This window comes from Hesperophylax consimilis, chromosome 15 (genome assembly GCF_061612785.1).
Source record: "Hesperophylax consimilis isolate HC1 chromosome 15, BYU_Hcon_1.0, whole genome shotgun sequence".
In the NCBI taxonomy this organism is placed as follows: Eukaryota; Metazoa; Arthropoda; class Insecta; order Trichoptera; family Limnephilidae; genus Hesperophylax; species Hesperophylax consimilis.
Genome location: NC_142850.1, coordinates 15,825,132 through 15,851,757, shown reverse-complemented (window position 1 = coordinate 15,851,757; position 26,626 = coordinate 15,825,132). Strand labels below are relative to the sequence as shown.

General features: G+C 31.6%; 1 protein-coding gene across 8 annotated transcripts in view; it reads left to right on the top strand.

The window, feature by feature from the left end:
- Positions 1 to 26,626, top strand: part of Dys (Dystrophin) — a 1,264,777-nt gene that overhangs the window by 409,554 nt on the left and 828,597 nt on the right. For all 8 annotated transcript variants that reach the window (XM_089640243.1, XM_089640244.1, XM_089640239.1 and 5 more), the window contains one exon: positions 18,413 to 18,518. In XM_089640243.1, the coding sequence (XP_089496369.1) occupies positions 18,413 to 18,518 (106 nt within the window). The remainder of the gene's footprint in view (positions 1 to 18,412; positions 18,519 to 26,626) is intronic.

The window sequence follows — 26,626 nt, the reverse complement described above, 5'->3', positions numbered from 1 at the left end:
TGTTGACCAGTGTTATAGTACAATGTTTTAAACAGTAAATTATTTAACTGTTATTTTCATAATTGGAACTGATTTGTCGAGAATTCAGACCATTCCGTGATTTTTTACGTGTCTTCGCTATTTTGTTCATAATTTGGTGGACGTCTGTCTGTCAATAAAACGTTTCAAATATTTACCGATTTACAAACTAGGTAGAATCAGAATTTTCATGGCGGACGGTCATCAAAATGGAAAAGTGTGTATTTTAAGTCCTTGTTGCTTTTCGTGAGATTAAATGTCATCCTTGTTGTAGTTTTTCAGTAAATGGACGAATTGCAATTGTTGGAACACTAACGAGAGTTGGGATTGGCTTGTCTGTTTTACCGGAATTTCAATGGTGCTCTGAGGAATTAGCGTAGTTGTTTTCTTCGGTGGCGTGGGAGAAGTTAGGAAACCCGTACACGGTTTGACATTAATAGTCACATACGAGCGCGTCGTTTTTACGACTAGTTCTGATGCGTAATAGTTCGACTGTGGAATAACGAATTTTATGTTTCCCACTTTCTACATTATGGGTCTCTCATAGTCCCAGGTTCACTCAATCCTTACCGTAAAATTAATCTCCGCATAGTGTTCATAAATATTTCCCTATGGCTGTAGGGAGAACACCAAGAGTTTTCATAATACTTTTTAATTTACGTACAAAGAAGACTAATTCATCTATGCACAAATCTTGCTGCAGTGTTTAATATAGGAATAGGCAAATACGAAAGAGATGGAGACTAATCCTGACGCTATGTGGATCATTCGTCAAAGTGAAAATCTAATCGATGAAATATCAAAGTTTTGTTTTACTACTATACATCCATTTTTATTAATAAGATTTAACCTTTTTTTTGTTTGACTTAAGATTGAAACTCCCTCCCCAGTGACTGGCTCTCTTAACTAGTGTGAACTTTCAAAATGTCTTTTATAACTTAAAACTAAAAAAAATGGTTTGACTGAGAATCGAACCTTCCCCCCCAGGAGCTAGAGTCAATCCGCGCTAACTACTGAGCCAAATCCCGATTGGGTAGGACCTACACTTTTTTCGTATGTTAACTGCTCTAATGTCATCCAATTTCAGAGAACTACGCATATGTTCGCGTGAGTATGTGTGATTGCCACCAAAAGTTGGTAGAACGCATTGTCATCGACAACGAGTATATTTGCCGAATTTCAGCTCGATCGGGGATGTCGGGAAGTGTGTTAATTTCCACTTCCATGATTTTCATTCATTCATTCATTCACAAAAACAAAATCTAAATTCAAGTAGATGTGTATCTATTTAAAAATAAAATGTATTCGTCATTACTATTTTTTCCATATTGTTGATTGTTAAAATAATCTTTTTTATTTTTATTGAATATACAAACGTATTAAAATAGTTTTACAAATACAGATATTTCGAGGCTAATTGCGAAAAAGGGTATTATTAACGAAACTGCCCAATTCAATAAATAAATTCGAGAAAATATATCTCGTGTTTGAAAAAGAAAACATATTTTATTACCAAAGAGGGACTAAACATGGGGTAAGACGGTATTAACGACTAGTGAATTTTAAAGTACATTTGTAGATAATTATGCTTTATTCATTGAGAGTAAGATACACAAAAAATAACATTTCTAATCTAAATGAAATGAAATATAAAGTGGTCCAAACGAATAATTATCTGCCTGTGTATCTTCTCCGCACTAAAATAAATATAAAAACATGCAATGATTACACGAAATACCCGAGCTCTTTACGAAAACATAAAGCTTACCTCGTGGAGTATTACTTTTTACTCCAATTCTTTTCTTAAATGTCGAGGCAAGTAGCGTAAAATTGACTCGTATGTACATTGTACATCTTCCTGGAGTACCGTCTTCAAAGACAAGTCCATTATATCCTTAGAGTTAAAAGGAAAACTTCGAATAGTGTTGATTTTCTTTACACGCCTCGCTTAATAAAGTCTACCATATTAAAGTTTCGTTGTCTTGATGTTTAGGACTTATACGACTCAAAGGAAATGTATTTTATTCAAGGATGTTTCTGTGTTCTTTCTAGATCTCCTTTTGTTTTATTTTATTCTTTGAAGGAAGAAAGCAGCAACGCATGGGCTTCAGTGATCTCATTTTGCACGGCAGACGGAGAAATTGTAAATTATAATATATAACATAAAATGTTTGTATTCTTGGAAACTTTCAATTCAATTATATCACAGAGTTGCTGGTCGGATATGCGCATAATAATAACTAGGAAGTCTACTGGTATTATTCTTAGAATTAACTGCAAAGCATGTGTTTTATGTGGAGGTTTATTTATTTAATATCAATGTTATAAATTTACCAAAAACAATAATTTCATGTCACTGATAAATGCAAGCATAAGAAATACTAAACTACCATATGGAATAACCATTTATTACGCTTAAAACTATTTTTGTAATATTTTATACCTTACCACTGACAGACACCATGGGCAGAAATCATAACAATCTATATTTTTAAACGTAAATATGTATGTAAGTCGTAAATCTCTAGTTTAAGCCGTAGTTGTAAGTCATATTATTGCCGTATTGTACAAATACTTACTCGGTCATAAAAATATTTATAGTTTGAAGTCATTAGTTAAAAGTCTTAGTTGTAGGTAAATCATTCGACATTAATCTTAGTTATAAGCCACTAGTTATGAAACTTAGGTATAAGCCAAAAGTTATAAGCTTAGTGATAGAAATAAATTAAATGCATAAATAAAGTTGTAAAGCGCATTTGAGGTGATTTTCTCACGAAATCAGGGCTGTAAAAATAATCCAATCATTATTATTAAACATAATAACCTAAAAAAATAACACATATACATTTTAAACAACCGTATCTCAAAATATTTGACGATTTTTATTTACTGCCATTATTATTGCATTTTATTTTGTTTCAAATCATATTATTTCCTATTATCTTTTTATTGAATATTATTAAATTTTAAAATGGGGTCGCCAGCACGGGTAAAGCACCCAAAGACACCCACATTATCAAATGGTGTTTTAAAATATAAAATGTTATAGTAGCTAAAAAAATAAATAAAGTACACTTAAATGTGGCATTACATCGTATAATGATATCAGAAAGTATAAATTGAATACATTTCCAAGAAGGATATATAAGTAAGAGATGCAAGTACATTTAAAAAAAACATACAAGTATATTATGATAGTATAGCCTTCTTGTACCTAACTTTTATGCAGTTAATAGACCCGCCACCTCTGCGTATGTATTTCCAGCTTTAATCTCTGTTTTCGACGGGTGAGGCTGCCCAATGAGGAGATCGCATGATCAAATCCCTAAGTCAAATATTTCAAAGTACGTTTGATGAGATTGATTTGTGTTATTTTACAAATTAAGATACTCTGCGTATTGCCCTGTTGTAAGGCCACCGGTCAGAATTGACAAGCTGCTTGAAATGGCTTGAGCTGTGTTTAGTGACCAGAATAGTCAGGTATTTTCCCACTTTCCTCTTTCCCAAGTCCTTCCCCGTCCAACTACTTTCAACCTCACAACGTACCCAAATTGGGGATGCAATAGTCTCACTGGCTCCAGACGGACCGGATTGGGACTCTTGTGCGGTATCACAATAAAACTACGACAACACAGGTTCATCAAGATCTGGAATCATTATTCTTACCACTCTGAAACGGATCTCTATTATTGAAGTACCTTGCAGTCTCAGTATCTACTTGTACTTAAAAATAAGGAATGAAATAAACATGTCCTCGGGGTAATCGAATAATAATGGATAATAAATTAACAATGAGTTAAAATAATTTGATCTTCTAGGTATATAATTTAGTTTTATGTATTTTCTGTATGACATAAACCAGGCGTCCTTTCTGCCGATCGCGTCTAGGCTACGTTTCTTGAAAAACTCCTTCTCATTAGGAGTTCTCCACGTACCCTGCCTGCCTGGCTGCTAGCTGCTTGCAGTTGCAAATTCCGCCGCTTTTTTAAATCCCGCTGGATTGCGGGATATAATTTAGAAGTTCGGTGTGATTACGCTGATTTTTATGAAGAGGTTTTAAATGGAAATAATAACAACATTTCATCAACGCTTTTTTACTATTAATATTTTTACTATTTATCAATTATCTTTGATACTTGTATATTACAAAAGAAATACATTGCAAAGGTACATCATTTAAGAGGACTTTTCGTATCAATCATTTTTTGTACTTTTAATATTATGGTAAGATATTGAAAATATAACATAATAAGCATTTAAAAAAGACTTTGAAAAAAAAAATCTCCGCGGGATTAACTATCGCAGAAATTCCGCAGGATTGTGGGATGCGGGATTGCAAACCCTAATCGCAGTGCTATGCTTGCTACTTGAATGCGCCCCTTCCGTGGCTTATGAACATTTACTTGCACTAGTTCCACACTAGAGCCACTATGCCACTGCTTACTGCTCTGGGGCCACTGCTAAAATTAAAATATATTCAGAAAACTAAAGTAGCGAGGTTTAATATTTGTTGATATTATATTTGTTTTAGCCGCTGTGCATGTTGAGTAACATTTATACTAAATCCCTTGTTGGATATTTTGAAACTAAAACTATTTAACTTTTCCTTTTGATTTGTGAAAAAGCTCCGTGGCTAAGGCTGGGTTCACATGTTCGAAGTCCGGAGTTTCAGTGTTTGAGATCTATTAATCTTTGGTCCCTTATAAATCTAATTTTATCATGCAATTAATACAACTGTACAAAGACACAGGAATGTTTGTTCCCAATAAAATTCCAAAGAAGTAAGAAGAATGATTGCGGTAGAAATTAGTTCATTTTTATAAATTTTCGTACAATAGCTCCAAATAGGATACATATTTTTCTTTTGTTCTGGGCCTATGTCATCTTTGGGGATGCTGTGTGGAGGGTGTGGTTTTCCAAAGAATTGTTCACGGGGCGGTGGTACCCATACCCACCTCCCAAATTGGAATAATTACAAAATAATGTTTGTTCAAAAGGATGCTATGATAATTTAAAAATGTGAAGATGATAGGTCGGTTTGAGTATTAATTAATTATCTGTTCTCTGAAACGTACAAACATTTATCATCGACATAAATAAACTGAAGTATCAAGGTTTTGTTCTGGGACGGATTGCAAAACTTATCGCACGTTTCATAGCTGCAATTTATGCTCGTCCAAGTGGGCTTATAATTGACATAATACTGCACACGTGTCTATGGCCGCCACTCGCCTCGTATAAATAGGTCCACAGACGATTGCCATAATATTTCGTATGAGAAAATAACCTCTACCAGTCAGAACAATAATCCCTATTTAACCTTCATAGTGCTCTGGTGGCCTGGTATGAAGCCGACCCATTATCTTGACTTGTTAATGATGTTAATTTAAATTAGGGTGTATTTATGAACCTTATCTAACATCTTGTACCACCTCCTCCACCTATCTCTAATAAGAGATAAGATCTGGCGCAAAGGAAAGCAATTATTATATTTAATTACGTTTCACATTTATTTTGCATATTTTTTGCCCGGCTTTAATGTAGAAAGTTTAAAAGAAACATACATATATTTTTCTTTCTTCGGAACCTTTTCATCCTTAAATAACGCTCGGTATTGAATTTCTTTATTAAATTTATCCTATATTTAGGTAATTTGTTGTTTTGAGTTTCTGCGCAATAACGATTTCTTTTGTCGAAGACAAAAACTCACAATGAGGTGAAATTCGTAGCATTGAGCATCCAATCTAAATGGCAAAATTATTAACAGATTTTGTGAAAAGAATATGTGTTCTGTTGTGATTCGTCATCTCATGAACGAGAATCATTTTGGCAGTAATCTTAATGTCACTTTAATCACATGTAAATATATTTTTTAAAACCGTAGTAATTAACGTGCGTAGAAACTTATAAGAAATATTTTTTTGCAGTAGGTACGCATCTCATGAGGTCGTCTGCACGGAGAAAACTTGCTTTTATAAAATACTGTTAATTCATTAAAAATCTGGTAAAATTAATCCTTTTATGTTAAAAATGGGACTGCAGGCCTTTAACGAATGAATTGACAGAGTAACTAACAAAATATTAGTTAAAGCAAATGTTTTATGAGGACGGCGGAACACGTGTTCATAAAAATATTGATATTGCATTCCGTCATGAAATTAATTAAGAAAAGAACAAGTATTCTCGTTATATTCTGTATGACTTATATTTTAACAGGAATTTGGCATGCACCTTTTTAACAGCATCATTTTTCTCCGTGTATTATGGTTTGTATAATTACAGAGTTTAAGAAGTCGATGTTATTCGAACGATTGTAAGTCAATTTTATTATTCCAGCCTGTTTATGTTTATTGTTGATTGTGTTAGAAAAGCGATAGACAGTTTGCTTTGAGGTCAGCCCACCTTGATGCTGCTAATAGATAAGTTGGAATTTCTCGGACGAATAGAGCTGGCTAGAAATTTGTTTGAAATAGGTATAAGGTGCACATAAGTTCCACAACGTTGTTGAGGTTGCATTTGAGTGGCCCAGATTTTATCACAATGAGCGATGAGTGCAGATAATACGACGACCATCCTGAATATTATGATGACTGTACTATTATGAAGTACAGCGACAAGACTTTACAACATTCTTCCTGATAAAATAAAAACATGTCATTCACAAAAAAATTTCAAGGATAGCGTAAAAATTTGGATCAAATGTAATGATAGGGCCTTTACCGGTGCACTCATCCAAATTTGCAGTTATTTATGCAACCTAATTATTGTATGTATTTTCATATAATTTTAGGTATATTATTGGGACTATAAACGAACTTGGTAAATGATGTATTGATATTGATGCTACCTAACTATTGAGTGTTCGTATTTTTATATAATTGTAGGTACGTTATAGTACTATAAATAACTTGGTATATAGCTGCCTCAACACAGGCTAAGCCTAGTGAGGCGGGCTATGATAAACCTTAACATTAAAATTTCTATTATTTACATTTATTTTACCAACTGTTTATATATTACTTTCCGTTGATAAAATTATATACTCTAATTTATAAACCAATGTACACAAAACAGTCTTTCATGTATTTCTATAGTTATAGTTTGAAAATTTGTCGCAATAAAGATATTATATTATTATTATTACATTTCCATTTTTTTATATAATTTTTATTCCTATGTACTGTCAAGTAATTTTGAAGATTGTGTTTGCACATCCACCCAGTCCTGTCTTTAAATCTTTAAATAAAATAAATTCTTTGTAAATATGGTAGGCATACATATTCAGCAATCGTGATTTTCCGCAGAGGTTCCCCACACACTCATTGCCTCATTCACATTCATACATCATCTCATACATGTTCTTCTATTATTCTGACACTTGACATGGCATCCTCTGACTTCTTCTAACATTCACATTCTAGTCTTACTCATTCTGTCTCACTCGATTTTACGTGGTTTTAATACACATCCGCCTCAGGGATCTCATTTTTACAGCATTCGGTCTACTTTTATCCTTCCTCCGCCAGTGCCATGCCCTTATATTTTATTATCTTTGGCCATGCCTCACTGTCATACATCAGGGTAGGTAAAAACACTCCATTGTCGACTGATATCGCTTCATCCAACAATTGTTTTTGCTAGCACCAACCGCGTTCTGTCCTTCGTTAACGGAATTACCTGCATTTTAGCCTTCTTTCAACGTCTTTGTCCGCCTTTTTATCTCTTGTAAGTGAGTTACTAAACGTATTGTATCCATCCAATCCATATTAAGGAAAGCTCACTAAAGTTATACAAAAATACACCAAGCCACGATTAAATTTACGGATTTAATAAATATGTTACCTAACTTACTTGTTTATATTTTTAGAAATCACCAATTATAAGGTATGCGACACATTACGCTATATGCATCGTGGCTTGGCCTATTTCAGCATATCGCTCGCTATAAACTCTCAATGGGAATGTACGGCGAGCGAAATGCTGAATTTGGCCAAGCCACTTAATGAGTTAAACTTCAAATTGTATTATTTAATTATTGAAGACAATATAAGCGGAATCGCTTTAATCGTTTATGAATTTAAACAAAAATTTGAAACAGAAAAAGATACGGTCACATCTAGATAAACAATATTTATTGTTATTGTAAGTTTTTTTTTGTGTCTTTTTTGCTTTTATTGTTTAAACCATTTATATTGATATTACAAAGTGGCTTTTAACTCTAAGTAGTTTTAGGTGCTTATGTAGGTATTATGCACTTTTGTTTTATTTGAACTCGAATCTTTTTAAGAACTTGCGCTGACGAGAGCATCTATCGCATGTTCAGGTTATAACGTTTTTCAAGTTGTAACGCGTGTTAAAGATAGACACATTACCCCAAATTTTCCATAAAAGTTAAATATGTAACTAAATGCTTCAATTAATCTAATTTTTATATACCTTTGCGTATACACCCATGGCACTACTGCAATTCATTTATTGTTTATTGTTTATTGGGGTATTTTAAGTAGATACATAGTTATCTATGTCCTTATACAATCCTTATATACATATACATTATAATTATAGTAACACATTTAAAATTAATCAATCACATATTTTCGTAATTTAATTTTAAATGTTTTCTTCTGATTTTATTTCTTCTGGTAGCTCTCCAAATATCTTCAACGCTCCGTACATCAATGAATTTTGACTCTGTGTTTTTATATAGTTTTTTAGTTTTTTATTTTTATTTAGTTTTTATGTAAGCAAATACCTGAGTAAGTTATCTAATTGCATAACTATATTAGATTTAAGTATATGTTCTTGCACACCTTAGTGTGAAATATCACAAATTCGTTCTGTAATATGAATGAATTATATTGTTAATAATAAACGCATTTGATGAATGCATGTTCATGTGGAAAGTTCTGTTTTCGAGGAGCATTTATCAGAAAGTTAGTCAGGATACGGATGAGGGTTGCTATGAATGCAGTAAATTACCAATGTAGGTATCACTGTTGTGTTGTTCATAATGCAATAATTATTCTCAAGTGGAAGTTTTAGTCAAACCGTGCACTTAGTTACACCGTGATGATTGATTAAGAACGAAATAGTTGTTAATCCGATCTGAGTATACACGTTTTCTTTATGTTTCTTTTGTTTCCATTTTGGAAATAAAATGTTTCAACGTAATTTATTGAAAGCTGCGAAAAATCGACAATCGAATTTTCACTCAATTTCACTGCCTTCTTTTTCACATCTTTCTATTTTATTACACCCACCATCCTGCACAACCCCGTAATGTTGCATTGTCGCTCATTATAATTCTATCGGAAATCTCCTATAGCTCGTTATTCCTTCGGTGCCGCATCCTGCTGTCTGAGTAAACAATCACTGTGACTCTACGAGTTATAACTCAATATCAACTTCTAACTAAGCACATAAACAACGCGATACCTGACACTTGCAATTGCAAACGGAATACTGATTTACACGGTGTCTAGATTATTTGGTATTATCGAACTGGCATAATCTGCACCTGCCTTCGATTTTCAACTTTAATTTCAAACTAGTATCTATGCTACGCTCTTTTTTCTAAACCCTATATTCTCTTTGAACAATTGTAAAGTATGGAATTATCGAAACAGCGTTTATTTTTTTTAGGTGAAACCGATATTTCTATGTTTCATAGCTCATAATTCAAGTGATTCTGTGTAAGTGAAGCTGAAAAGTAGATGCATTTCCTAAAAAAAAATCGGCATATTACTCACCATTCGAGAGTTTTGATGATTAGATAATCGTTCTATGTTTTACATCACACCCTGGCACTCAATTTTATTTATTAAATACTGCTATTTCTCTTTTATTCAACTGTTATTTATAACGTTATATAAAACTAGCGTTAACCCTGAGAAAACATTGGAAAAAAAGTATTTAAAAAAAATGTTAACTCTTTTGCGATTTTTAACAACGACTGTCAGTGAGCAAATGTTTGTTATAACAACCTGGTTATGATTGGACATACGCAATCATACTTCTGCAATCCTGATATTTTGTTCTTGTCGGCAGGTTCACACTTTGATATTAATTCTTATGCAATTTTCATTAGCGCCACTGTGGAAATTAACACAAATTAACCACCTGAGATGTCTGTTTTTTTTTTTTTTTTATTTTTTTTTTTTAAATAAATTAAATAATGTTATTATAATTATTAAGTTCTGCAAGTATTTCTGTTATTTTTACAGTTTTTTAATGTGACAGCTGTTTCGGCTTTTGAGGCCATTATCAAACTGTGGATATGTCCACACGGCGACGACTTATTTATATGATTTTATTTATCCCCACCCATTTAAATTTCTATAATGGTCAAAAAAGATTCATTAAGAATTGGAATAACCAAAATATTTGGTAATCCAGCAGTGTTTGCACACCTGTTAAAATTAATGACCTAAGGGTTTTCTTAGATGATGTCTGTGTTCCTGGTAGTCAACAGGTTCACGTTCTGAAAATGTGCCATTGTTTCTGATAAAAATATAATATAATAGGTAGGTACTTCATTGCTTATCTGAATTTTCCAAACAAACACATTTTGAAAATGACGCATAAATTTAAAGCAAAAGTTCATTGAACCGGAGTAAGATACAGACAAATGGAATCACAACCGAAATTAGTATTTTCAATTTTCGACCACCATAATACGCAATATATTCGGTACAGTCGGTCGCAACACATTATATTATAACGTTTTTCATAATTAAATAATTTTGTGTTGAACCACGATAAAATAAGTACAAAATAAATTACGCTTTGAGATTTTCACCGACAAGATACCCACGATAAAATAAGTACAAGTATTATCGTTATTTATTTTTGACGTATGGGGTATACCGTGTTTCTCTACTTGCTTCTTTAGCCGACGTTTCGGACAGCATAATTCTGTCAGAAACATTGGCTAAAGAGGGAGGTAGCGCAACACGGCATAATACCCCGAATATAATTTACCATGAAAAGTTAAATTCTTTATAATAATATCTTTGTGGTAGCTTATATTATTGAAAAATAACTTGCTTTTTACTACCCAAAACGTAAATTTTTAAGTTATTTGTTTTACCATACATAAATACGATTTACTGCATGATGGTTAATTAAATTTACTTTACGTGCTACATCAGATTTTCCATTTGGATTTATAATTACCTAAATAGATATTAGGGAGGCAAACCAGCTCGCATTATTAAAGAGATTGGACGTTTACTCCCTCATTCTTTACCCAATTATGGTGAGTTTAGGAATGCTTAAATGTAATGACCTAAAATATTCAAAATCCCTTTGTTACGCGTAAAAAAAAAATGCTTTACAAAGGGTGTAGCTTAAAGGATTTCCATATTTCTTACTGTTAACCGAGCTGAAATAGATTTAAATAGGTACCTACACACAAAGTACACTTAACCTCAAAAGGACCACTACACTTAAAATATTAAGTGAAGTTAAGTTTGTGATAAGTGTGATTACTGATGAAATTTTTTTTCTGTGAGTACCGCACAAGAGTTTCAAATGCTTGTCAATCTGGAGCCAGTGAGACTTTGTCATCCCCAATTGGACCAAGTTGTGAGGCTGTAAGCAGTGAGAGGCAGTGACAGAGGGAAGAAAATGGGGTACGGAAAGGCGGGGAAGTATCTAACCATTCAGATCTGGTCACCAAACATGATAATATCTTGTTCAAACAGGTTCCTCTATGAGCACGCAAGGAACGGTACGCGGGTTCCAAGTTCGTCCGTGTCCTTTGTAAGCTGGTATTTCGCTGTTACAGCTTAAGGGTTAGGGGTACTTACCCCCAACTAAGTGGAACAATTATTTTCACTTCGTGTCTCGTCCAAATAATATAATACACTCTTTTGCCTTTTGATGGTGTTTTACAGAAATAACCATATGTCATTATTTTTGTCATGTCTTCCAATCTGCAGGACTAACCTGTGTCTTGAAATGATGTAAAGGAGAGCTGTCTGTCTTCTGAACATATTTCATTGTGGGTGATTTCTGTGTCGGTCACACAATAATATTGCCATTGCGTAAATTTTGTTCAATCAAGTCCTTAAATATCCTTAAATCCTAAAGAACAGTTAATTGCTGATGCATATGTGAAATATTTGATGTAGGTACGCATTTAAATACACATTACTGTTTCTAAATAATAAAATGTATGATTGTGTGAGAAATGTGGAGATCCGCAAAGAGTGCAAGGCTGATTGATGTAAGCGTAATGAGGAAGATGAAGAAAGGGACGCTTAGAAGGTTTGGGCATGTTGAGCGAATGAGCGAAGAAAGGAGTGTAAGGAAAATATACGATGTAAATGTGAATGGTAGCAGAAGTCGTATACGCCCGAGGAAAACATGGCATGTCAAGAGTCAGAATAATAGAAGAGTATGTATGAATGTGAATGAGGCAAGGATTGTTTGCCAAGAAGGAGTTGTTTTGCGGTCCGTCCTCTCTGCCTACTCCTGCGTAAAATGGCATGATGGTTAATAAGTTAGTTAGTTAAATAATAAAATTGTAATATCAAACGTGAAAAATATTGTCAAAAACACTAATCACGTTTTTACTTATTTTTTTACTCCAATCTTCGAAAAATTGAGAGTACTTGATATTTAGAAAACTCATTCGTTTTGTCTGAGAAATTTGTAAGAAAACTGTACCTTCACTTTTATCTCATTCATATAATAAAAATAAGAAATAATTTTTATAATTTAAACCGATTGTTACCATTACGGCGCGAAAACTGAATCATTTTTAGGATTTTATTAATGGATGCCAGTATAAATATTTCAGGCAAACTGGAAAGAATTGTTATTTTTCTTACTAACGTTAAAAAAATACTTATTTTCGCATGATTGAAAAAAACATAAAAATACTTGAATAAAATATCATATGATATCATATAGGTCATATATGACCCTAAAATGCTGGAGGGGTTAATTTAGGGTATTGAATCGTCTAAAGCAATATTAGCCGCGCGAAAATTACTCAGCTTTGCGCGCATGCGTAGACTATTGTAAGATTGCATTCACGAAATAAATTATTGCGGTTCAAATTTAACTGGTTTATAGAGAACGTTTCAAATGTTTTTTTATGATTTGTTTGAAGACAATGCGTTTACCTCTTTTTGTCCCTTCTTTACCGTCCTTAATACTGAAATCTTCCAATTCTTCCGCGATAAAATCAAAAAGCATATGCGAGTAGATGCCATCGACACGGATTTTTGCAAAGTATTTGACCGTTGTTCCCGAATATTCATTTAGATTTTTAAAAGGTCAAGGTATCCCATGTGACTAGAAATCTTTATCCGATACACTATCTAGGTTAAAAACAAATTTCACTCGAAACATTGTTTCTATTTAAAAAGGTAAATGCCAAAAATAAGGGGAAAATTTATTTTTGTTTCTGAATTTGAAATATAACGCTTAGAAAATAAGTCCTAATGGTCGAGTGGTTTAACTTTGTCCCGGGAAGACAAGAGATCCTCGGTTCGATTTTCAGCAGTGACCGTTATCTATTAATTGTTTTTGTGTTTGATTCGCAGAACTCAATTTATTTTTTTTTAAAATGAATAAAAATCAAATTTATTAATATTATTATTAAGTTCTGTAAGTATTTTTTGGTTTATTGTTACAGCTGTTTCGGCTTTGAAGGCCATTTTCGAACTGTGGTTATAACCACGTTTAAAAAAAAAAACAAAATTTACCATTATCTTTTTTTTTGTATTTTTCTGTGCCTTGTTCTGTTTCATGTTTCATGTTTCGTTTAGATTTATTATTATTATCTCTTATTATTATATTCAATTCAAGTGGTTTATATTTTAATGAAAACAAATGTGCGGTAATTTCCATCACAAATAACATTTATATATTTTAGAACTCAAATATAAAAATGTTGAATGAACTTAATGTGATATATTACCATGGTCTCTTTATTAAACACAACTTCAATTAAAGACTCGAGGGCGACATGTGACTCTTCACTTAGCCTTCAATAAACATATAGATACAATTTCAAAAAGTTCACCACAAATATTAGGATTAAGGCCAACAATCAAAGATTATTTTAAAATGCAGAATTAACTTTAACGTTATAAAAATTAATTGTTAGAAGTATACGCATCCCTTATTTGGTCTCCCAATTATGAGATTCATAATTATAGGATCGAATCCATACAAAGATAATTTAACCATGTAATCGCTTATCGTTAAGGTTTATCTGATCAATTTGGAACCGATTATGACTGAATTTTGCACTATGTACTAACATAAGTTATTATTATTATCAATACAACAATAAAATTCAATGACAGCTATCGTGTTTTAATTTCACTCTTGAAATATCTCAAAATAAAATAAAAAATTCTAGCTAAAATCTAAATATCTATATTTTAATAGCTTTAATAGTGAAGTGAAGTTATACTAATTAATATTTCGTGCCAAAATGACTACACGAGCAACTGCAAAAACACTAAATACTACGGACACCCAACTCCTCCAACTTCTTGACAAAAAGTTTGAAGAATTTAAGGTACAATTTCTGGAAATCATCAGAAACGAGTATAAAGAAGAAATCGAGGAATTAAAAAATAAAATATTAACTCTAGAAAAAAAAATTGATACGAAAAAAAACAACAACCTTGAAAAAACTCTGGAACAAAACGCCGTAATACAAAGTGAATTTAAAGAATTACAAAAACAATTGGATGCTAACAAACAACACGCACGCATTAATAACATAGAGATCATTGGGATACCAGAAAAAAACAAGAGAACCTGACGGAGATTATCAAAAGGATCTATTCAGAATTAAATATAGTAAGCGACGACATTGAATACGCCACCCGAGTCACCCCCAAGGAGAAGATTGAAGGAAGACCGCGGAATATTATAGTAAAACTAAAGGGCAGGAATCAGAAAGACGAAATCATAGCAGCAATCCGGACAAGAAGGGGCCTAACAGCAGAGGATATTAACTTTAATGGAAAACAACGGATCTATATAAATGAACATTTAACTCATAAAAACAAAGTACTCTACAAAAAGGTCAGAGAGTTTACCAAAATTAATAAATTCAAATTCTGTTGGATCAAAAATTGTAAAATTTATGTAAGACTTATTGAAAACACAAATCACCATTGCATAAATAATTATAATTATCTAGAAAAACTAAAAACATACAATATTTCCATCAACTAACTTTCAATATCGACATCTTCAATTGCGAATTTACTAAATATAAAATGACCTTAAAAGAGTATTTCACTGATGTTTCTTGAATTGATGTTTCTGATGTTCATGTTTCTAGTATTTATATATTTATAATCCTGTTATGGTATGATTTATATGCACAACATTGTCTTCTTATGGTTATGGTTATGATATGATTTATATGCACAATATTGTTTGTATTCTTATGGTTACCAATGTATCGATAATCCTTTATTTTATATAAATTTTAGTTTTTTTTTTTTTTTTCCCCTTTATTTTTGTTGTATTATTTTGTTCTATTATTTTATACAATTCTTTTATTTTATATAATTATAACTTCACATTTCTCATAAATTTAATTATTTCTTCTAATGCTGTCTTACGTAAAGTCACAAGGAGGAAATCCGTAATTGGTTTTATTTTGGCTATTTCACTTATGTACAATCTGTAAAAATATAAACTGTTGATTTCCCAAAAAAATGAATAAATAAATAAAATGAATAAATAAATAAATAAATATCCGTGTATGTAATTTTTTGGGCACAATGCCTGTTTTATGTACTTAAATAAAATAAAGCAATAAATACCAGTGTAAAGATTATTTATATTTTTAGTATGAAATTAAAAATTATGTCCAATATAATGCAATTTAGTCACCTTTCTGCTTTCGTTTCAGTACAAAATCAATCAACCGAAATTTACAGTTTTCTATTCTTTGAGAAAAGTCGTAAAATCTATTGAAATCTCCTTGAACGCGTTTGAATACCAAAGTAAATTATAAAGTCGTTATCCCTTATTTTTATTCAGATCAATGCTTGTCCAATACCAACCTTTTGAATGAATATCCTTGATAACGAAAAGGTCTCCAACAATATTCGTTTTCTGAAACGACGACCCATTCTGAATGAAATACAGTTATTTTTCTGGGTAAACATAAGTTATTGAATTTATTTTTAATGATAGACTAATGTTTATAAGACAAGGTTTGTTTATGCATAGAAAAAATAGTAACATTATTATAAACAATACAATTATATTCTGATGCACCCATACAAATTGAAAAAAAATGAGTTGTTTACAGGTGAAAAAATGTGATAAGCAATAATTGCTGTATGAAATACTAGTAAATATTGAATTATTTGGCGGGTTTGAAATAAGCCGACGTAGCTTAGTGCTTTATAGCAGCTGACGACAATCAGAAGGCTGGGGGTATTACGCTGGAGATATTTTCAATTTGTGGTGGTATTTTGGGCGAAGTTATTGAATTGGACCTTGAATAATTTATTAATCTATATATATTGGGCTTTTATATAAATTCATTCAATTTTGCATATTTACATACATAATAGTTATAATAATCTGATAATCATAATTTAAAAAAAATGTACACTTAAGGATTATTGCATATCTGCTTGTATATTTGCTCTTTAAAGCAAGCAATGTACTTGAAGTATCTGAGAATAAATTTCATTCCCCACACGACGCAGTAACTGAAAATAAGTTTCATTCCCTACACGACGCAGTATCTGAGAATAAGTTTAATTCCCCACACGACGCAGTATCTGAAAATAAGTTTCATTCTTCACACGACGCAGTATCTGAAAATAGGTTTCATTCCCCACACGACGCAGTATCTGAAAATAAGTTTCATTCCCCACACGACGCAGTATCTGAAAATAGGTTTCATTCCCCACACGACGCAGTATCTGAAAATAAGTTTCATTCCCCACACGACGCAGTATCTGACGATAAGTTTCATTCCCCACACGACGCAGTATCTGAGAACAAGTTTCATTGAGATAGACATTGGGGATAGAACGTCTAGACGTTAGGAGAAATATTTGCAATGGTGTTAGTGGCGCACAAGCTGCTAAATGGGCACATTTGAAATCCAGATATTCTGGAACGAATTTATTTTTATGTCCCTGATAATTTCATCAGAGCTAGACAGCACAGATTATTTATTTTTCCAAGGGGCAGGACCAACCTACCAATGATCATGCCTTTGGGGAGAATAACTACTTTGTTAAATCACATTTCTTCTGTGATTGACATTTTTAATTTGAACCAAAGAGAATTTAAGACGGCAATAAGCATACTATTTAACAAATCTGGTTAATCAGATAGTATTGATGTATTTACCCATGCAAATAAATGTATGTACTGACTTCTTATAAACTGTAATTTATAAACTGTTATTTGTGAAATATAAATGGAATATACTGTTTTTCACAATAAATCAATAAAATAAAAAAAATAAAAATTCCCCACACGACGCAGTATCTGACAATAAGTTTCATTCCCCACACGACGCAGTATCTGAGAACAAGTTTCATTCCCCACACGACGCAGTATCTGACAATAAGTTTCATTCCCCACACGACGCAGTAACTAAAGTTTACATTAAAATACACACTAAAAATATAAAGTGTATATAAAAAAAACGAACTAAATGACACATTCCCCATACAGACAATCCTAGCTTTATTATGGTGGTACACCTTTTGTATAAAATGAGGTGAAATAATTACTTAATTTTCTGTGAATTATTTAACTTTATTTTTTTGTTCGTCTCAACTATGATCAGATCTCAATGTCATTTCTATTACAGGCTGTAAAGCTTTTAATATATATTTTGTTAGGTATGACTTGAGATTTTCACGGCCAAAAGTATTATAGTGATTTGTTTTTGGGGTATTATGCCGTGTTGCGTTACCTCCTTCTTTAGCCAACGTTTCGATTATCTACCCTCTTGATGGACACTGCAATGCTGTCCGAAACGTTGGATGAAAAAGGAGGTAGCGCAACACGCCATAATACCCCAAAAACAAATCACTAAAATATATTTAGTTATTTTCATTTGTTCAGTTATATAAAGGTTTTTGATTAAATTCTGCTGAAATCGTGCCAACCTACATTAACTACAGCTATTGTATTGTATAATTCACGACGTTAGAAGGATCAAAATCGACTTTTTAATCAATTCCATAATGCGTTCATTAATATCTCTATACTTTTAATTTGTCAACATCAAACACCACACTGTAAAACCATTCCTCAAACAGACGAAAAACAATGCATTGACTGGCACGAGAAAAAAATAGATTGGAACAAAATTCTCTCCTGTATTATGTGTCTTTCTCGGGTAGTAATTGAACCCTTTTTGTTCCAGAACGTTCTGCGGGAGTTGGAACAAAAGAAACCCCAATTGGACGAGCTCGTGCACACGGCCGAGAGCCTCAAGGGCGCGGACAACCGCCAGCAATTGCATGGGAAGGGTAAGTATCTCACCTACTATCTTATATTTGCACTGTGCCCTTTCACTGGGTCTGTCCCACGAATTTAACGCACCTGTTTGATCATTACGCGGGTCGTGATTTGACCCAATAAGACAATTCGTTGATATAGGATAAGTATATTCTGCAATGCCCCAAGTTTGGGAGTAAAACTTATACCGTTGTCTATGATAATTGACTTGAGACCGATTTTACCTATCTATATCGGCATATCTCTAACGTCAGCAAATGGTCACCACCGCTTGAAGTGTATTACGTGGCAAATAACGCGTGACAAGCGGTGGGATGCGGCGCGGGTCTTCAGCGACTTGATTAGTTAGTTTGATATTTACCAGCAAGTCGACGCGGCGAACAATATACAATATTATTAGGTTTACTAAATAAAAAGTACAAAACGTTTTAAATTAATGAAACATTTACATTTTTTTTTTAAATATATATATATTTTTTAAAATTTCTTAGCCAAATTCGTCAAAAATATTTCATCAACAGAAATAGGTTGCTAAAAATTGTGGAGCGGTAGCGGGTGGAGTATTATATCGCTTCAAACCGCGTCGCAATCGCGTTCGCATCAATCTACGTAAAACGCAATGTTACTGCATGGTTTCAGATAAAGTTAGCAGCAATATCAACTGCTTGTAAACATACTCGTATTGGAGGTTTCTTCTCCTGATAATTTTATTTTTTTTTATTTTTATTTTTTATTAAATATCAAAAATAATATACAAAAATCAAAAAGTCCCAATAAACTACTTTAAAGTAGTTTGTCATTGGGTGCTTTTAACTTAAACAGATTATATCAAATGTATACATTCATATCATGAGAGGTGTAATACAATAAAAATAAAAACAAAAAACAATTAAAGCGTATGCAGTTAGAAATAGTTTGTATTAGAGTCTAGTACAAACTATTTCTTTCAGCTAGCCAATTTTTCAACAAAAAATTTCTTTTTATATTTGTACATTTTTTGATTTCTGCAGGTAACATATTTAAACAATTTGGTATCATGTAGTCTAGCGTTCTTTTTCCATATTTGTTTACATGCTTTGGTACGATTAGTCCTTCATTTAATGTAAATCGAGTATTGTAAGTGTGTTCCAGTCTATTTATGTACATAGGGCTATTTATGTGCTGAAAAATTATTTTATACCACATAATTGCTCTTACCGAGAGGATTTTCAGATTTTGATAAAGGTGTGGAACATTATGCCTTTGTTCATATAAACTTTTATGAGCTAATAATTTAACAAGAGAATTTTGAACTGCTTGAACATGATTTATATTTGTTTTAGAGGAAAATCCCCAAGCTGTAATTCCATACCTTATGATAGATTCAGCTAGTGATAAATAAATTATTCGAAGTGTGCATATTGGAACATAAAATTTTAATTTATATAATCTACTAATAATAGATCTCAGTCGTTCACAGACTTTATTTATCTGTAAATCCCATTTGAAAAAACAATCAATAATAACACCTAAATAAACATATTTTTTAACCAGTTCAATATTTTCACATGTACACAACGCAGGGATACCAACATGTAGGCAATCTGAATTGTGTGTTTTAATTTCGGGTATAATAGTATTTACCTTGGCATTGGGTGATCTAATGTGTATCAATTTAGTTTTTTTTGCATTTATGATTAGGCCAGAGTCGTGAGACCATTTTAAAAGTTCAATGTAATCTTTTTGTAAAAGTTCAATACATAATTGCAAATCACTGCAAGAAAACACCAATGCAGTATCATCCGCGTACACAAAGTGTTTTACATGTTTAAAAATAAATTTAATAAAAGATACATAAATTATATATAAAATAGGACCTAATATGGAAGCTTGAGGAACACCTGCTAAGATTTTTCTTTTTTTACTTAAAGTGTTCAAAAGCTTTATTTGCATGCACCTGTTGTTCAAATAATTTTCAAATAGCTTTAGAAGTTTCCCTCTTATTCCTATGATTTCTAGTATTTTCAACAATTTTTTATGGTTAATAGTGTCAAATGCCTTGGAATAATCTATAAATAAGACTAATACATGATGTTTATTATTTAAATTATTATTTATCAAGCTGGCAAACTTTTAAAGTAGCACTTCAGTGCCCTTTTTTTTTTGGAATCCATATTGGTTAGTATCAATAATAGAAAAATCTTCCAAATATTTTATTAATTTAATTTGAATGTATTTTTCAAGAATTTTTTCGAGTGATGGCAAAATACTGATTGGTCTATAATTACCCAAAATGGTGTGATCACCTCCTTTATAAATGGGTCTGATAATACTACATTTTAAATCATCTGGAATTTTTGCTTCAAATAAGATTCTGTTTACAAAATGGGTTATAATTGGACCTAATGTTAATATATGTTTTTTAATATCGCTCATTCTGATATTATCGATTCCAGGAGAAGAGCTTTTAAGTTGCTTCACAATGTTTTCTATATCAGCAATTTTAGCCCTAGGTAGGTACATGCTTTGAGGCATCTCCTCTGGTTCAAACCCAGTTGTCCTGTGATTACATTTATGTAACATATTGCAAACATTGTCAGAGAAATAATCAACAAAGTCATTTGTTACGCTTTCTTCGGTCCGATCTTTCATCAAATATTTGGATGCAACTTGGTCACAATCATTTTTACATTTCTTTCCTAAAATTTGATTACATTCGTCCCATGTTTTTTTTGAGTCTTGAAATATATTTTTGAATTTATCATTATAGTACGAGGTTTTTAATTTTATTAACAATTTATTTAAAATATTTCGAAAACACTTATATTCTTTTTCATAGTATTTGTTCGTTGGAGCATTTCTCCAACGTTTGTATAAAAAATCTCTTTTTTTAATTTTATAAAGTGCATCAGTAGATATCCATTCATTTATGGCATGCGGTCGGTTTTTTGATTTTTTGCTTATTTCAATTGTGCTTTTTTTATACAAGTCATCAAAATAATTTTTAATTTTCAAATAAATAACAGAACATTCGGTTTCCTTTAGAAGCGATTTCCAATCATAATTACAAATATGTTTATCAACCAGTTTTTGCGAAAGAATTTTAACTTTATTATAATCATTTGAGTTTAAATTATCTACCGAGTTATAGCGTATACTTATAGCTGTTGTGTTGTGATCGGCAATGTTATAGTCACATACACATGCGAAGATTGTACTGGTTAATCCAGCGGGCAGTTTACCGCTTATTCGCACGTAGAAATGATCGATACATGAACTATTTATTTTCTGTTTAACAATTACTTCCCTAGTGACGCCATTTATACATTTTTTCAAATAGTTATTTGTAAGAATATTTTCATAATTTATTATGATAGTATCATTTTTGTTTAATAAATTTAAATTTATGTCGCCGAAAAATATTACACTTTCATTTGATTTAATATTGTTTTCAAACACAGAGGATATTTCTGACAAAAATGATAGCTTATTTAGATTCGGAGGTCGGTATATTGCTAAGACATTTAAAGTGCTCTTATTTGGAAGTGTCAATATTCCAAAAACGTTCTAAAAAAATTTGGTGTCCAGAAATATTTGCGAAAAGGAAAGGTTATTCTTTATATATAACAAGATGCCTCCACCGGATTTTTGTTTTCTACAATAGTGATACGAATTGTATCCGGGAATATCATAAAGATTAACAAGTTCCGAACGAATTGCCGTTTCGCAAAGCATGAGTACGTCAACGTGATTTAAACAGTCTTTAAAATAAACATGAAATAGGTCGAAATATTTACATATTGACCTAATGTTTAGTTGAACAAAATTAAGTTTACTTGTATCACATTTCCTTGAATCTTGCTTTTGAAACCATTCACGCAGGTTATTTACTTTACAAAAATTAATATCATTGTCATCATCTATGAAACTAAAAGACATAATGATTTAAATAAAATATTTCCAAAACATTCATGGTTAGATTATAGTATTGTTCAGTATAAGGTAGGTTTAATAATTTGCACCAGTAAATACATACTGTACATTTTCTACATGAAATATATTTGTTTCGTTCATTGTATTTTAATTGATAACTAATTGATAATTGATAATTAATTGATAACATGATAATTAATGGATAACAATAATTTATTTGTTTCATTCTCCATTTGGTAACGATTTGTAAGTAAGATAGTGTGCGTGAGTTTACGCCGCTAAAACAAGTATTGAAACAGTAGTGCAGATTTAAATGGGAATATTGGTATTGCGGTGTATATAAACTATTATACTCTTTATTTAAAATATAATAAAATATTACACTTATAACATTCCGTATAAAAGTAAAAAGTTGAAATACAGTATTTATTAATAGATAATTTAGATGCAAGGCAATGGACATAATAGTATATGTAGAGTAGGTGTATAGAACGTATTTAAATAGTGTAGGCCTATAAACAATGATTATAAAATGTATTTTAATATTCTGTATCTGGTAAAGAAAAGTGTGAAACTTTTGATGTGTTAATTTAATATTAACAAGCATCTTAAAAGAAGAAAACTTACATATCACATACGCATGTAAATAAAATTGATTATCTTCATTAATTATCAAAATACTACAATATAACAAAAGATTCTTATTTAAAATATATTGTTGCATTTTTTTTGATAAGTAAAAATTAATATTCAATATTTTGTTCAGCAATTGCGAGCATTTTTTTATATACCTTACAGTTGTTTTTGTCATTTGCCCTATGATTAACTGGAAATGTCATTTTATATTTTTCATTTTGAGTGCAACAGTTTCTGCAGTTTGGTTGTTTGTCCTTGTTCCCGCATTCGCTGTATGTGTGGTCGAGACCACAGTAGCTGCAAACAGGCTTTTCTTCCTTCTCTCTCTGCAGACATCTTGCAGCACCGTGTCCGAAGCGTAAACAGTGGTAACATTGCATTACTGGATTTGCGTCTTCAACAAAGATTCTTTGGTATCCGATTTTAATTTTATCTTTGTTTAAGAGTATTTTCCGGGTTTCACTTTCTACTTCAACCACATAGTTAGATGTATCATTAAATTTATTTTTAATTATTTTCTTGACGTTGAACACAGGTTTATGTTCCTTATTTTCCGACATAATTTTAATTTCTTCATTTTGTTCGATGATGTCACAAGTGAAATCTTCTTTATCATAATCATTAAATATTCCCTTGAAAATTAAAGTAGGTTTTTTTTTTGTTAATTCCTTAGTATCGACATCATTTATTACTTTTGAGATCTCCATTTGTAATTTCTTCGCATCTTCTTTTTTTAAACACTCGATGATGATTCTGTTTCGGGATATTTTTTTGATGCCTTCAATACATATTCCCAGTTTACTAGTTTTAATATGTTTTTGTATTTTTTTTAGAATCGAGTCAGAAGAGTCACTGTTTGTTTTAGGACTAATCATTAGACAATATTTATTTTTTGTATTTTTTTGTTTATTTTGAGGGTAATCATATGTTTTTTCTCTGTTCGCGATTTCTATTTTATTTTTATCTTCCGACATTTCAATTGCCAGGTGCCCTAATAATGATAAAATGTTTGTGGCTTTATTTGTCACAATAATTTGTTGGTCTTTACTGAACTTTTTACTGGAATCTTGCACTGCGAGAAGTAGTTCACTAACTACCTCCTTTGCTTCTTCCATGAATTTGTGTAGATTGGCCATATTTATTTTTTCACAAACTTACTCCACTTTACACTTTTACAACCAGTAGTACTGTACAAATATTGTTGTCACCAGTTTGACAGTTTCAGAATGTTTAAAATATTTATTTATTTTCAAATGTGGTTTGTAGAAGATATGTTACTAATTGATTATTATTTTTTATTCCAATCGATAGTGCGCACTTTGTTTAATTTAATCATCAGCTTCACTGTTTGTTTTTGCCAAAAATAAACACTTTGCGGAGCACTTAAATTGGGAGCAGAAAAATATGCAGCCTGTCACTAAATGAATGTATAATACGTTTGATCTGATTGTTACTTGAATGAAGTCTATTATTTTATCTTTCCCACAAAAAAATATAGTTCCAAGGTCGCCATCACGTTGAAATTGTTTCGTCGCGTCGACCACCTATCTCGAAAACAGGCATATTTTTTTAATGTTCCAAGTAGAATTTGAGTAGGTTTGCTAACTAAAAAAAACTAAAATATTTTTAGGCAATTTGTGAAAAGTATAAAAAAATTGTATCAGGTTTTATAACAAGACAAGTTCTACTAGCTGTATTTAATTTATACCAGAGTTTATCACCAGGCTACTTCTACTTGCTGAATATAATTTGTATCGGAGTTTATAAAAAGACGAGTTATACTTACTGTATTTAATTTGTATCAGAATTTATAACTAGACTACTTCTACTTACTGTATTTAATTTGTATCTGAGTTTATAACAAGACGACATATAAAATTAATCACCCATTAACGCAGTGTTTGACTTCATTTCGTTCCCTGTGCGTGTGCGTTAAAATATTATTAGTTTGGAAAATAACACACGATTCGACAGCTTTATTTGTAGAAATTATAGTTAAAAATTTGGCTGATTAATATTTTTTGAACTTCAATATACGCGAATGGAATGAAACTGCCATCCAATTTAAAATAAAAAATTAAAATTAAAAAAATTGTCACTTTTAAAATTTATCGATTTCATTATTAAAATTTTTTTTTCAAAATTCAGCATTCACTGAAATGTAAGAATACACCTTTTCCTCAAAGCGTGTTTTGAGGTTCATCGACAGATCGAGACATTCGAAGAAGGTATGTAAAAAAGCTTCGTAGACCTCCCTAATGGCCGTCACTAATCAGTGAAAGTATCCAAGAGAAGGCTTTATATTTCGCAATGAAAAGAAAGTGGAGCAGGAAAGGAAATGGTTACATTACAAAACTACCCTTATACCCGAAGCTTGAAAAACAAACGGATATCTCAATGATTCCTTGTAAATTAAAAAGTATATTTTGTGTCGTTAAAAAAATCATTAAAATGATTACACCAACCAACTAAATTTAAATTCGCGTAATTATAAAAGACTAGCAGTTAAAAACCCGCTCCGCGGGTTTTTTTCTGCTAGGCCCTGCGGGCGGCACTTGGTTGGGCTTCGCCCAGTTTAAGTGATACTAACAAGAGTTACAATTAATAGGTAGATATTAGGTCATTCACAGAGAGAGGGTGAGTATATATTGTTAAAACACGGAACAGGAAGGCGTTTAGGCATAATAAGAATGACAGTTGTTCGGGTAAAACTTAACCTTTTCCGAATAATTGCCTAAATGGTTAAAGGTAAATTAGTATAGGTAAATATTCGGAATCGCTGGACACGGAAAATAGGAAATATTTTTAAATAATACCTTCTGATTTACCTTAATTACTATAAAAGGAATCGAACAGCATTTGGGAAAATTTTAATTTTAGCTTTTTAATTTTTAATTACGTAAAATGAAAATTCGCTTTCGCTGTATGGGATGACAGCCTGAATAATTTCTGTTGATAACATTTTCTTTTGTCGGTATTCCTGAAATGAGCGGCTAGAGACAATTGAAAAACGTAAATTAAAAAAATATAATGTAATACAATATTCCGGCAAAATAGTGCCTACTTAGCACAAATGATTTATTTGACTATTATTTTATTTAACCTCACCTATAATAACCTAACCTAACCTATAATAATCCAACCTAACCTATGTCCTAACCTAACCTAAAATAATCCAACCTAACCTATATCCTATCCTAACCTATAATAATCTAACCTGACCTAAGCTTACCTCACTTATAATAATCCAACCTAACCTAACCTATATCCTAACCTAACCTATAATAATCCAATCTAGCCTAACCTAACCTAACCTAACCGAACCAATCCTAACCTAACCTATCCTTACCTAACCTAACCTATACAAATCCAACCTAACCTATAATAACCCAACCTAACCTAACCCATAATAACCCAAACTAACGTTACCTAACCTAACATAACCTGACTTATCCTAACCTATAATAATCCAACTTAATCTAACCTTACCTATAAACCAACTTGAACTATACTAATCCAACCTAATCTAACCTAACCTAGCATAACCCAACCTAACCTATCCTAACCTATA